General features: G+C 38.3%; 2 protein-coding genes across 4 annotated transcripts; one reads left to right on the top strand and one right to left on the bottom strand.

The window, feature by feature from the left end:
• Positions 1-368: 368 nt before the first annotated feature.
• Positions 369-7,059, bottom strand: LOC121962634 (keratin, type II cytoskeletal 8-like). Of its 3 annotated transcripts, XM_088074641.1 has the most exons (10): positions 6,732-7,059; positions 6,514-6,628; positions 4,091-4,299; positions 3,852-3,912; positions 3,608-3,703; positions 2,922-3,086; positions 2,698-2,823; positions 2,391-2,611; positions 2,230-2,255; positions 1,017-1,155 (listed from the first exon to the last, which is right to left on the bottom strand). In XM_088074641.1, the coding sequence occupies exons 1-10, from the start codon at positions 6,830-6,832 to the stop codon at positions 1,148-1,150; spliced, it is 1,128 nt and encodes a 375-aa protein (XP_087930767.1). In that variant the 5' UTR covers positions 6,833-7,059; the 3' UTR covers positions 1,017-1,147. The 3 variants fall into 3 exon arrangements, with proteins under 3 accessions (XP_087930769.1, XP_087930767.1, XP_087930768.1); XM_088074643.1 differs by lacking the exon at positions 6,732-7,059 and having other exon boundaries at positions 369-1,155; positions 2,234-2,255; positions 6,514-6,713; XM_088074642.1 differs by lacking the exon at positions 6,732-7,059 and having other exon boundaries at positions 6,514-6,713.
• On the top strand, positions 6,938-13,642 carry LOC121963085 (keratin, type I cytoskeletal 18-like). The gene is made up of 8 exons (XM_042513453.2): positions 6,938-7,437; positions 7,789-7,871; positions 8,437-8,593; positions 8,678-8,839; positions 8,926-9,051; positions 10,355-10,584; positions 11,727-11,761; positions 13,173-13,642. Exons 1-8 carry the CDS (start codon positions 7,060-7,062, stop codon positions 13,526-13,528), a joined length of 1,527 nt encoding a protein of 508 aa, XP_042369387.2. The 5' UTR covers positions 6,938-7,059; the 3' UTR covers positions 13,529-13,642.
• The last annotated feature ends 606 nt before the right edge of the window (positions 13,643-14,248 follow it).

Genomic DNA, 14,248 nt, shown 5'->3' with positions numbered 1-14,248 from the left:
GTCAGTCAGATGCAGGACTGCATGTTCAAATTGGCATAAAAAGAGCTAACAAGAAAAAGTAATCATGAGGTAGATGAGTAAATTAAATGTGCTGTAACATTATCTTATTGGGGGGGTTATCTTCCCTTGTAACTTTTTTCTGATTTCTTCCAAATTTTTGTGCCATTTCTTGTTAAATTTTTCACTTCCCATGTTTTTGAAAGAAGGGTTTAACTAAGCTAACATCTTTTTACTCCTTTGACGTATGAACTGTACAGGAACAGGAGTGGTATCAGTCTCCACATCTAACTCTTGGCCAATAAGAATATCCCTGAAATTACTTCTTTAAGTTGGTGTGTTTATGTAGAAAGAAAAAGCAAGCAGACATATTGTTCATGACGCTTTATTTATTAATTGTTTAAAGATGCAGAGACAAGAAAGAAAATAAGAAAGTCAGCATGAAAACCTATTTCAAGCATGCCAGATCCATGTCTGACCCCTTAATGTGACCTGATCCCAGGAAAGATCATCTTTTTGAACATCCTTTATGATAGGATGTGGACCAGCAGAACAGAAACCTCCTTTAACCACCTGCTCCACATAGGTTCCTTTTTTTCCTTCACTTCATTACGAAACCTTTGAACTGCCGTTTTCTTTTCCACAAAGACAAAATCTTGTGTTGCTCACCAAAGTTAGAGAGAAACACCTGCAAGAATGCTGAAAAAAACACACCAGCTGTACCTAAAACACAAGTCTTTGCAGTGCAAACAAAAATAAGAAAACCTTTTTTAAAACACTGCTCGACATAAACAAATGCCCTAAGCACGGATTCTAGGAAAAACATTCAACCTGTTATTGTTGGAATCTACTGTAAAACACACAAACCAAGCATGATGATTATTGCATTTAGAGTTTCACTTTAACTGTTTTAATTCACATTTTGTGGATATACTGTAATGCTGCAGACAGAGCTGTGACGGAGAGTCAGTCTTCAGTGTAATGGGAACTCTCAGACACGACTCGGCCTGCCTCCACCTCCACCCGGATCAGCACGCGTTTCTTGGAGGCCGGGAACACTGCTGGGGTTACGTTGGGTTCTGGGGCTCGTGGCTTCTCTGGCAGGTGAACGTCTGCGTGCAAGTAAGGACTTGGATTGGTTGGTTTGTTTTTAGATATCTGAGTAAAAGAGAAGTTTGATTTTAGTGGGACACAAAACATAAATTTGGAAAAAAATTAAATTCAGGAAAATGAAATGTGTGAATTGGATGCAAGGTTTGTTTTTGTTGCTGTATTCATTTATAAAATGTTTTGGGTTTTTTTTGTGGTACAATCATATTAAATTTATTTATTTGGTGTTCCTCTAAACCTTCCTCGTAAACCTCAGTTAATGATTTCCTACATTTCCCAGAATTCCTTTCGGCACTATCCTGACAGGGCAGTTTTAAGTCAGCTGCTTCAAGTCAAAAGTGTAAAAGCTGCTGTTACATGTACATTTGTGGGTATATTGAGCTTTTCGGTGTACAAGTTGTGGTTACTATTATTATTCTATCTATCTATCTATCGATCTATCTATCTTTTTTATTTATTGTAGTTATTACAAACAAATGAGAAATTAATATAAATGAACAATTCAGCTAACAAACAACAACAAAAACTGTTATTTTATTAGGGTTTTTTTTTTGATGGTGGTAATTGATAGCTTTTGCCTATTCATTTTCTCTTACTCACGTACTCTCCAAACACACTCCACTTCACCATTCATTTTTTTAAAATGTCAAGAAATAAAAAAATAAATATAAATATATGAATATATATCAAATACATTAAAATAAAATAAAGGTTTTGGCAGCCCTTTGGGAGGTGTCCTAGTCGGCCTTCCTATAGGAAGATCTGCCACAATCTATGTTTAAGAAGAAAAAAACAAAAACGTGTCTTTATTTTTTTTCTGGCTTGCCTCTAAAATTAGCCTTTCCTCTTGTGCATTAATGTTCAACTCGAAAATTATTCACAAAAAGACAGAAACAAGGACATTTTCTCTCTCATCAATACAGGCAATAATCTGAGGGAACCACTGTTTTCCTAAAAGATATAACTGCTCTGGAAATATCTTGACTCATTTCAATTTGGGGAAAAAAGAAACAATCACCACAAAACAATCAAATGAAGCAAAAAATGCAATTCCAGTAGATTTTTTTGAAAAAGGTTATTGGAGTTTAGAAATGTGAGAAAACGTATCAAAATGGTTCTTACCTCCGTTGCGCATGAGGTAGTCCATTCTGCACAGAGACAAAGAGACACACAGTTGTTAGCGTAAGCAGCGATGCATCATGGTATATTTTAACAAACAGCACCATGAGTGAATACTTTGAATAGAAGCTGATGCATATTGATGTGTTTTCTCGCTGACGTACCTCTGCTCCTCGCCCTCCAGCAGCTTGCGGTAAGTGGCGATCTCGATGTCCAGGGCCAGCTTGAGGTTCATCAGCTCCTGGTGTTCGCGGATCTGTCCAGCCAGGTCCTGTTTGGCCCGCCTCAGGGCCTCCTCCAGCTGGACGATGTCTGCCCTGGCCTTCGCCAGGTTGTTTTCACCCTCTGTCCTCAAGTCATCGATGTCCTTCTTCAGGGACTCCTCCTAACATGAAGACAAAGTGTGGGAGAGGTTTAGAGGTCGGTTGGAAGGACAGGGTGCCTTCGCCTGAACTCAAGTGTGATCACAACCTTTCTTCTGAGAGCGTCCAAGTCCGCGTTCATCCTCTGGATGTGGCGCACCATGTCTGAGATCTCCCTCTTCATTTCACGCACTTCCTGCTCACGTTGTCCAGCATTTAAGACCATGGCGTCCATCTAAAGTAAGGGAAGATCAGACATTGATCAATAACTAAATGTACAGGGCTTGTTTACACAATACTGCTGTCTTTGGGTATAATTTTCCTTTTCTTTACCTTTTTCTGGTTCCAGTGTTCAGCTTCCTCCCTGCTGCGGGCGGCCATGTAGGCATACTGATTCCGGACGCCGTCAACGATCTCATCCATGTCCAGAGACCGTTTGCTGCTGTCACGTAAGACCACTGTCTCGTTTTGGACTTGTGACTCCAGCTCCTTGATCTCCTGCAGGGGGCAGACATAAAAACAGAGCCAGTGAGGAAAAAAATCACTTATTCTATGTTATATGTCCCTTTAGGGAAAATTTAGCGCGGCCCTGTGTGTCAAAACATTTCAAAAAACACAACGATGTGATGTTTTTTTTTTTAAATGTTGTGTTTTGTGAAATGTCATACTTTGTGAAATGTTTTTTGTGAAATGTTATTTTAATATGTGAACTGTAGTGTTTTGTCTTTCTTTTTTTTTTTTTTTACTGTTTTGTGAAATGCTGTTTTGTGAATGTCATGTATTTCTTTAAATCATGTATTTTGTGAAATGTTGTCTTATGTGAAATATCTTGTTTTGTTAAATGTTGTATTTTGTGAAATGTCACTGTGTTTTGTGAAATGTTGTTTTTTTCTGTTGTGTTTTCTGAAATGTTGCTTTGTTTTGACCCCCAGGGCCACCGTACAAACAGGATGTAGCTTTGCAGAGCAGTGAGAAAAAGCAAAACAAAGGAGAGGAGACAAACTAAACCCCATCATTACCTCATCATAGCCAACCCTAAGGAAATCCAGTTTTCCCATCAGGTCCTCGAGCTCCAGAGCCAGATCCACTGCATCCAGGTGACCTTCATCTACTTCCTGTTACACACAAACATTAAACACGTTCACATGCCTTAGTATATGGACACTCAGATAACACACAGTGATGAAAATGCTTTCAAAATATTTATTTATTTCATGTTTCTAAATGGTTGAATAAACAAGCAGCAGAATAGGGTGACAGTACCTTTTTCTTGATAATAAAGTCATTTTCCAGTTGAGATTTTTTCAGAAACTCATCCTCATACCTGAAACAAAAGAATGAAAAATGAATTTGACATAGTTTTTAGTTCTCTGGGTTTATACTGTGTTTGCAGAAAACATGTCAAATAGACTCTTCTAAATCAGAATGGATGTGTCCTTATTTTTCATTTAAAGATATTGTGCATAACCACGGATAAATTAAGGTTTTTAAACAATGCTGACTTCTTCTTGGTGTCCTCCACCTCCTCCTGGTTCTTGAGCAACTCGGTTTTCAGTTTTTCTTGGTCGCGGAGCAAATTCAAGATTTGCTCTTCCATCTCGTTCTCCAGATGCTTGACGATGTCATCGATTTTCCCCTCATAGTCCTCCTGCTCCTTGAGGATCTTCAGCTTTGTGTCGAGCTTTTTGTTCTCATCCTCCAGGTTTTTCACCTGGGATGGAGATGGACATAGTGTGGGAAACAGATATGCAGGAAAAACAACAAAACATGTATCTTGCAATGAAGTACATGCTGAGTCATGCTAAATCTGAGGAATGCTGTGTGTAAATATATACTGTGGCTGGATGCCACAGATGCCACAGGCTATTATTATGTGGTTCATGTTGATAATAACAGGTAAGGTGATTTTTTTTGCACAAAAAGAGTGCTGTAGGGATGACTTTTAATATTGCAAAATATAGCCTTATAAATAATGTTAGGCCATAAACAAACTACACCATTATTGCATAACTTCAACATCACCACCACAACAAGGCTGTAAAGCTGCCACACTCAACTTGCCTAATTGCCCTGGGGCCACTTTTACGAAGTGATGTGAAGCCAGGGGCCAGTTAATTCACAAAAATTGATGATTAATGTATCAATAATTAACCCAGACCTCTTTTGGTGTTCTGAGGATCCTCCCCTTATTTTATTTTTGTTAATAACTTTAATTTATCAAAAACCCTCATAAGCTAGGTCATAACACTGTGGCACTCTATAGGTTTTGTTGCTTATTTGTAGCCTCACCTGCTGGCAAAAGATAATAATAATAATAATAATAATAATAATAATAATAATAATAATAATAATAGATTTGTTTATATAGCAATATGTTACCTCTGCAAGAAACCTTTCTTGCAGAGGTAACACATCTATAAGAGCCAAATGATAATGCCAAACTAAGGCCAGACAATCTTTAGAAGTAGCATTAAACAAGAGAGAAACAATTAAAAAACAAAAATAATATCAACTTGTACCAATAAGAGTAAATGCAGTTCAAAGAATATTAGCAGTAAACAAAGAAATAATGGTACTAAAAATAGAATTGAACACAATCAAACCAGAATAAAAGAATAAATCAAAAGGCAAACAAAAATAGAAGAATTAAAATAGACAAATTAAAACAGAAAATTATTTGGCTTGATGAAGTTGGCTTTAGTGGAATTAAGTAATTTGGAAATTAGAATGATTATGGATCATGCATAATCTAAAAAAATAAAATCACGTTTCAGCAGTTATTTATTATTATTTTTTACTGCGCATACCCAAAGTTAATTGCCCAGACTAGTGCACTAGAATAAACTCTTAAAGGGCGCTGGCCCAGACGCAATCTGATTGGTTGCTGCTAGAATGGTGGGCGGGATCTCCGCTGAGCCAACCAATCACAGCATTTGTTGTTTGGCAAGCGGCAGTTAATATTATTTTAAAGAAGAAAAGAAGTTAACGCGCAATGTGGATTATCTTCTGCAGCACAACTTTCAAAGGCTGTCTGTCGATAAAAGTCTTAATTTAACACCTCGGTGCTCACCAGCAGCTGAATATTGTATATAACCGAGTTTAATTTAACGAGTGGTTATCCGTGACAGAGAGGCTAACCGCTAGCTCATCAGACAGGACGCCTTTTTTCTTCGTTTGTATCATTAAGTCATCCGGAGCGGATATTACTCGATTACTTACTGGTTTTCTGGATGTCAGGCAACTTTTTAAGAAGATTAATAAACATGAGAGCAGCAGGAGCCGAAATAACTTCCCAAGCTGACAGCAAAAACAAGCCCAACAGCTAACAGGTATGTGTGCAGTGCTATTATTATCACCTGTGTCAAATTGTTCATCTGTGTAATTATTTGGTTCTGCATTCGTGCGAAATAGTTATTGCCCCACTATTTTATTTTCCACCTAAAAACATCACTGTGTGCATTGTTTTCACCAAGTTTACTCGAAAACATCACTGTACATTAAGTCCATATGTCATGCTGAGGGACTGTATGTTAACTAATTATCCACAAGATGGCGCAGTATTGAAGACACTTTTAATCGCCTCAGGTGACAGAATTAATTACTGCACACAAAGACAAGTATAAATCATACTTCCGGGCTGAAAACAGGTTTCACAACTATTGTATAAAAAAATAAAAATAAAAAAAAGCTTATTTTTACTTTTAACTGTTACTGATTGGTTCAAATGAGTGAATGAAAAAGTGAATTAATAAGAGAAACAAAATAATATAAAAACACATTGTAAAAAAGGGGGAAAAAACCAAACACTGAATTGTATAAATGAATCATAATATTTGCAAAATCTTTACCAATAATAATAATAATAATAATAATAATAATAATAATAATAATAATAATAATATAATAATAATAACAGTTTACACACCTTGTCAATCAACCTGACGAATTTGTCGTTGAGTCCGACCATGTCGTCCTTCTCCCTGGATTTTCCCGTCGGATCGATCTTGTTGGTCGGGTAGCTTTTCACCGGTCCCGTGCCGCTGGGGGAGTAGGACTGGCTGCTGTAACCTCCTGGTTTAGACATTTTGCAGCTTGTACAGCGAGATGAAAACAAGAAGCTGAAGAAGTGAGTGATGAACTTACCTGCAGCTCTGCGGATCACCTGCTTTTAAGGTGGGCAAGGACCACCCATCACCTCCCCAAAACTCTGCATGCATCCAATCAAGAGAAGACAAGTGTAACATCACAGGGAGAAATAGAAAAAGTCAACATGAAATACTTGAATTTTGAGTCGGAACCAGTTTGCCCAGGTGTGGTTCTGGGCACCAGGAACCAATGGCATCGCTGGGGGCGTTTTACGCGTAAAAGTCAGGTATAAAACCACCTGTATCCCACTAGAACCCATGAAGTGACTCTCCAGCCTGAAACGCTCTCTGTCGCCGTCAGTTCGCTCTCATCCAGCAGCAGCATCATGCCTTCAAACACCGCAGCCAGCATGTTTGGTGGAGCAGGGGGAAGGGGCTCCAGAGCGTCCGTGTCGAGCCTGGAGGGGCTGCGTAACGTGCTGCGCAACGAGCCGGACAGAGACGCCAAACCCGCTGGGCCAAAAAAACTTGCCGCTGCCTCCCCTCCGGCCGCTCCTGCCGCTCCTGCCGCCCCCGCGGACGACAAGCAGACACTGCGGGGTCTGAATGACCGTCTGTCCGGTTACCTGGGCAGAGTGAGGCAGCTGGAGGAGGAAAACGGCAATCTGGAGAAGCAGATTGATGAGATTTTGGCCAAGAGGAAAACTCCTGAGGGACGTGCCTGGGATAAAGTTGAGAAACCACTGGAGGACCTCAAAAAGCAGGTTGGTCATCACATTTATTTATTAATTATTTATTTAGATTTTATATTTATTTATTTATCTATCAGCATCATATATAGATAGATAGATAGATAGATAGATAGATAGATAGATAGATAGATAGATAACACAACAAAGAATAAAAAAGGGTATATATAAATATATATAAAAACCACAAGCATAAAAGAGCCATTGAATGGTATTAAAGTGCCAATTAAAAAACGTGGTGTCTGTGATCAAATAATGATAATGATAATGATTTTTTAAATGCATATCATATATAAAGCTAAATCAAATGAATGTCTCCAGATAACAATATTTTTGGTAATATACATGATGCATTTTCCTCCTCAGATCAAAGACATCACCATGGACAATGCAAAGCTGCTGCTGCAGATTGATAATACCAAACTGGCGAATGATGACTTCAAGAACAAGTGAGTTTCATAGGAAATCAATAATAAATTTGCACAATTTGTATATATTTCTTATTCTTATAATATTGTAATGATCTATGTTGTATTATTATGTATATAATTTTTATTCTACTGTGTATTTATTGTGTATACTGTAGCATAATGCACATCTTTTTAAAATATTTATGTTTTCATACCAGTTTGTAGATTGTACTGCAGCTTAAGGTACACATTTGTATATTTTTGTAATTCTACATTTGTACACACTTTAAATACTCAGCATGTCATACATATTTTTACATACAAGTGTAAAATTGAAGTGTAATGCACATATTTTTATTTTACTCAGGCATATATTTTTGTATTTTTTTAATTTCATGACTAATTTTTTATATACTTCATTTTCATTGTCATTCTTCTTATGCTTGGCATGAGAGCAACTGTAACAAATCACAATATCCCCTCAAAGATCAATTAGAATTTTCTGATTCTGATTTTTCAGATCATAATTTGGAACAAAAAGAAACCCATTCAGCATCAGTGATGTTTTTATGGATAATAATTGGGTTCCCCTTGTTATGTGCAGGCTGAACGATGAGGAAAAGGCACGTAAGGAATTAGAAAAAGACATGGATGATCTGAAGAAGACCATCGAGGATACCAAGCTGAACCGAATGCAGATGCAGAAAGAGATCGACATGGTGAAGGATGAGCTGGCTCGGCTTGAGCAGGAGCACAAAGAGGTGAGACTGAAAGCAAACACTTCATGATTAAAAAACACAAAAGTGTATAAAAACGAAGCAAACTTATAATCCTGGCTCTTTTAGGCAGTGGATGTCCTGCGTGAGAAGATCAAGGATTCAGAGGTGAAGGTGGAGATTGAGTCTCAGGACTCCAACCTGGCTGAGATTGTCTACAAAATCCGCAGCCAGTACGAGAACCTTGCCAGGAAGAACCTGAAGGACACTGAGGAGTGGTACCAGAGTAAAGTATGTTAGCTGCATCATCCTTACGTCTAACATAGTTTTCTTTTTTTCTTTATCTCACCATCTCTGTCTTACTTTTTCCTCTTCAGTTTGACAACATTAAGGTGGTGGAGGCCCAAAACAACGAGGATTTGATCGCTGGAAAGTTTGAGCTGAAGGAACTGCTCAAACAGAAGCAATCAGTGGAAATTAGGATCCAGAGTTCGCACAGCAAGGTAAGCACATCATTCAGATACAGTATGTCATTTGTCACACTGCAGTAGAATTGAATTGAAAATTGACTTGAGCGCGTTGACATAAAACATGCAGTCCTAGAACCCTTGAAGCATTTTGTTGGCAAGTGTAAAGAACAAAATATGTATGAAAATATTTCCTTTATCCTGCCAGGATGATAAACCTGCCTGCAGGTGTTTAAGTGTACCTGTTCTCTTCACAAGCATTCCTGACTCTCCTGTCATTACACTGAAAACACGATACTTTAAGCCTGACAATCTCTATATCTGTCTCACTGCCACCTGGAAACAAACTATGAACATGAAAAAGGTCTAAAAAGTCACGGCTATGAATTATGTGTTCTTTTAAAGGATTACGTCACACCCTAAATGACCATTTTTATGTCAGTTACTCACCCTGTGTTATGCTCAGTTTCCATGACTCCCTTCACAAACTCTTACATAATTCCTACTTTGAAATACAATTCTCATTTATCCAGTCGTATTCTCAGTATTTCATAGACAGCTCTATCGGAAGGAGGACCGAACTAAAAGTGAAACTTGTCAATACTCTCTTCAAAGCCAGACTCCATTGACAAAAACAGTATTTTTAACCTCACTTAACACAGGAGCTGCTGGCCTTCTGCTGCCTCGATTTAGTTGGATTCAGTTAGTTTTTCTGTGCGTTTGTGTGACTTTGGTGAATCCGAACAAAACATTTCAATCATGCAAGTCACACAATAACACAAAAGAACTCACTGACCAAAGCAACAGTAAGACCAGCACCTCCTGTGTTCAGCCAGGTAAAATCACTGTTTTTGTCAATGGAGTCTGGTTTTGGGAAGATTATGAATAACTCTCACTTTTTAAATTCCCCATCGGAAAGGTTTTTCTGTTTAATAAGCATACGACTGGATAAATGAGTCTTTGATAATACTGCACAAGTTGTGGAGTTTGTTTTAATACATGTTTTGGTAAAAAGTTGATGTTTTTGGGTGACCTCTAGCTCACTGGGGAGAGTGTGCGCCCCACATTCCTCAGGCTCCCACAGCAGCCCAGGTTTGAGTCTGACCTGTGGCCTTTTGCTGCGTGTTTTTCCCCTCCTCTGTCCCACCTTTCCTGTCTCTCTCAAACTGTCCTGTGAAATAAAGGGAAAATGCCCCCCCCCCCCCAAAAAAAATGTAAATGCAATTCAATTCAAATACTCCTTTAAGGTCTTGTCTCTTTGGTTAGTGATCCAAAGACAAAAGACATCTGAGGACAGGACCCCAAAAAGGCAGAAAAAATCAATTCATGTTCCTTTCAGATCCACAATCTGGAGGAGACCCTGAGGAGCACCAAAGTGGAGTACGGTCAGCGCCTGGCCCCACTCAACCAGTTGATACTGAACCTGGCGGCGGAGCTGAATGAAGTGAAGGCACAGGTGGAGCGCCAAGTCGAAAACAACAAGAACCTGCTGTGTGTGAAGATGAAGCTGGAGGCTGAAATCAATAACTACCAGCAACTGATGCAAGGCATGACCCCTGACATCGAAAGGTGAGGACGGCTCAGAAATACATCATGATGGTTGTATGATGTCAGAGCTTTAGATGAATCCTCTTGGCTCAAATTAAATCGTGTTGTTGGGTGCAGACACATCTCTGCCCAGGGGAAAATTGATAAAGACAGTGACCTCTTTGTCCAGAAATAGCTGCAGTTTTTTGCCCCCGTCTTTGACTTGAAAGGCTGTGGTGTTCTAATGTGACATTATAGCATTCATTGGTGGTGGGGTGTAATTTCAAATTTGTACATAACATCTTGTGACATTAAGTGTCAAACTAAGTTTAGAGGGACAGTTCAACCCTAAATCAAAGATACATATTTTTCCTCTTACTTGTAGAGGTATTTATAAGTCTAGATTGTTTTGAACATAGTTATATATATGAAGTTATATTAACAGTGCTGAGTTCATTTTGATTTTTACTGAATCTGTACATGACAATATGTAGAGGTTCACATCGCAGTGGCTACATACATAATGCATGCAGCTGCATTTATTTATAATACACTAAAGGGACAATTCACTCCAAAATCAAAAATTCATATTTTGTCACATATTTATTGCTTTTTATCAATTTAGATTGTTTCGGTGTGAAATGCAGAGTGTTGGAGATACCATGTTTGGAGATAATGTAACTACGTGGCACTTGACTTAAAAATGCCAAAAAAATACATCTGAAAAACTAAACAGCAATGCCTCTCTCCAGAAATCATGACACCGTTACTCAAGATAATCTACAGACCTTGTTATGAGCAGTTTCATGTAGAAGGAAATATTTTCTTTCTACTGAACTACAAGGAAGCATAAATGTGCTTCAGCTTCAGCTGAATTGTAACATTAGCTTGCCAAGTGGATAGATGCACACTTCCTTCTGTGCGGTGATACGGTTGGCGGGTGTAGTTCAGTAGAAAGAAAATAGTTCCTACATGAAACTGCTCACAACAAGGTCCGTGGATTATCTTGAGTAACTGGTTCATGATTTCTGGAACTGATAAACAGCACCACATGTATGAGGAAATGTATGTTTTTGATTTTGGGGTGAACTGTCCCTTCAAAAGAAAAACATTAACACACACACAAAAGCATGGTGTACCTGTTTCTTACTCGTTAGCGTACTTATCCTCCTCTTCCCTGACAGCTCGGAGTTTTCTTTAGAAGATGCACTGCACAGTGGTAAGTTCTGGATCCAGCCTTTGTTTGAAACACAATTTTAAATAAAATCACAAAGACTCATTTATGTCCACACTGTGACCAGACTGAAAAGTTTATCTCTACTGCCGAGACAGACTAGGGTCAACTACTGACTGGGATTAATCTGACTTTCTCCTTTTTTGGCTGAAATAAGTCAAGAAATCATCACCATTTGACTCTTTTCTGTATATTTTAAAGAGCTGGAAAGGTGTAAGCAAAACGGCTGATCACATTACTTATTAGCATTGTAATGTGAATGCAATGACCACATGGTTTATGTTTTTATATACTTTTAAAATCAACAGCTAGTTCAGAGGACTACATGTAGAGTTAAAATCCTTCACATGGCTTTTTAAAGCCTCTGGGAACCCGAATATTTGGCTGTTGAATTGAACCTGCTGCTGCTGTGATGAGGATGTAGCCTCTCTATATGGGGTGCCCGCTCTACCAACTGAGCACTTCACCAAAAACTTTATTAATATGTAATTTTGGGTGTTACATGCATAATAAAATCATTAAAAAATGATCAGACATTAGCCTCAGTCCAAATTTGGAATATTGTCATTTTAGTTTTTTCACAGTCTCCTGAAGCTGGGTTGATTTGGGCGCGGTTATCCCCTATCCATATTACGTAATATGGATGAAGCCGAACAAAATCAAAAATCATAATCAACTGAACTGTCCGTTAATTCGTTTGGAAATAGAACGCTCTGCGGCTTTAAACAGCAGCTCAGCTCAGAACACATCAGCCTGGATTTATGAACGCAGACTCAGAGGAATCGAACAGATCGGGCTGTACCACGGCGACTCTGCTCCGCTGCATGGCTGTCGTGGAGATGATGATAGTTACCCATACAGTCTGGAGAAATGCTATTATCCTCAAAATGAGCTGTTTTGAACTCAGTTTTGTAAAAGTTGTAAACATTTAATTTCACTCAGATTTTTGTAGATACTTAATGAGACACTCTACTTTGATATAATATGCACATTCTTCCTATTTCAAGCCATGTTTCCAGAGGCTTTAAAGAAATAGTATTGGGATATATGATTATCTGTCTCTTTGCCAAAGGTGAAATGAGAAGATCAATACCACTCACAGATATTGTTCTTGTCATTTAAATCTGTGCCAGAGAGCAAATAAGCATATTTCCTAAAATGGTAAATGGTTCCTTTAAAGCTGCTCATGTCACTAAAATAACATTGCACCGTGTAACTGCATGCAATCACCTGTTTTAACACTGCATGGAAATCATAAATGCAATAATCAATCACAAAAAAGGCAATCTAATTTCTTTTTAGTTGTTTTTGACAAACAGGTTGCATGTGTTTCTGGCAGAGTTACACAAATTAAAGGAAAGCTTGTGTAAAATCTGATTCATCTTCTTGTTTTCAGATCAGCAAAGGCCTGATGATAAGGGGCCAGAGCGGCTGGAGGAAGTGAAAGAAGAGGACCTCATGAAGCAGGAAAGCTCCCCCTCTAACAAATCTAACCCCCCTGAAGGCCCTGAAGCAGATGAAGCCCCTGAGGTGGTGGACGGAGATCTCACAAAGGCAGAGGTTGCCGTCAGTGATGCAGCAGTTCCAGTTGCGGCAAACAAAGAAAAAAAAAACAAGAAGAAAAATAAGAAGGCTTCATCCTCTTCTTCTTCTTCCTCCTCCTCCTCCTCTTCCTCTTCTTCCTCCTCTTCTTCCTCCTCTTCAGATGAGGATGAAAAGCCCAAAAAAGAGAGCGAAGTGGCCAAAGCCTGATTTTAAAAAGCTTTTTTCTGTCACTCAGCCAATAATCATATCAAACTGTTGCTGCTGATCCTGTAAAGCTGCTCAGAGGTTGTCAGTAAATAAATGTTTGATTTCCACATCAAATCATCCAGCATGGTTTCATTGACTGACTCTTTGTTTCTTGACTTGTGTGGCTGTTGTTTTTTTAGTTTTTATTTATCATACATTATTCTTTAATAACCACAAAGTTTGGCTGGGCAATATGACGAAATATATGTCGTCTGACAAGAAAAAAGTCCATTGTTTCATATTGTGCTATATCATTTATTTCGTTTACACCATCTGATAGCGCTTTGCGTCCGTCCCTGTGGCTGAGGCGGCATCTACACAATGCAGAGCACCAAAACAAAAACCAAAACACCAAAACAAAAAAAAACACGGAGAAGCTGGAAAGCGATATGGGGATTTTGCTGGATCCTTCAAAAATATAGCACCATGGTTTCCCCTTTATTTATAACAATACTTTAACTTTTCTGTAACAGTAGTTTAAACTTTACTTTATTCAACATTGTAACTGTATTTTATTCAACTTAACAGTAGTTTATGTAACTATATTTTCTGGCAGTAGCTTCTTTATATGTAACTGCAGTTGATTCAGTAATTTAGCATTTTAGTAGTGTAGAGGACATTTCAAAATATCAAGATATTTGTCAAGTGCTCTTTTATATCCTAAAAATATTGTGATATAAT

This window comes from Plectropomus leopardus, chromosome 24, assembly GCF_026936395.1.
Source record: "Plectropomus leopardus strain MGB_pleo_1.0 chromosome 24, ASM2693639v1, whole genome shotgun sequence".
NCBI lineage: Eukaryota > Metazoa > Chordata > Actinopteri > Perciformes > Serranidae > Plectropomus > Plectropomus leopardus.
Note: the sequence above shows the minus strand (reverse complement) of the source record. Positions and strands in the feature narration are given on the sequence as shown.

What these genes read in the sequence shown, in the direction of transcription:
- LOC121962634 (XM_088074643.1), bottom strand. Translation starts at nt 6,672, where the DNA reads ATGTCTAAACCAGGAGGTTACAGCAGCCAGTCCTACTCCCCCAGCGGC. An exon ending in TCGTCAGGTTGATTGACAAG is followed by an intron (nt 4,300 to 6,513) that starts GTGTGTAAACTG and finishes TCTCCATCCCAG; the next exon opens with GTGAAAAACCTGGAGGATGA. An exon ending in TGGACGCTCTCAGAAGAAAG is followed by an intron (nt 2,612 to 2,697) that starts GTTGTGATCACA and finishes TCTTCATGTTAG; the next exon opens with GAGGAGTCCCTGAAGAAGGA.
- LOC121963085 (XM_042513453.2), top strand. Translation starts at nt 7,060, where the DNA reads ATGCCTTCAAACACCGCAGCCAGCATGTTTGGTGGAGCAGGGGGAAGG. An exon ending in AATGATGACTTCAAGAACAA is followed by an intron (nt 7,872 to 8,436) that starts GTGAGTTTCATA and finishes TGTTATGTGCAG; the next exon opens with GCTGAACGATGAGGAAAAGG. An exon ending in TCCAGAGTTCGCACAGCAAG is followed by an intron (nt 9,052 to 10,354) that starts GTAAGCACATCA and finishes TGTTCCTTTCAG; the next exon opens with ATCCACAATCTGGAGGAGAC.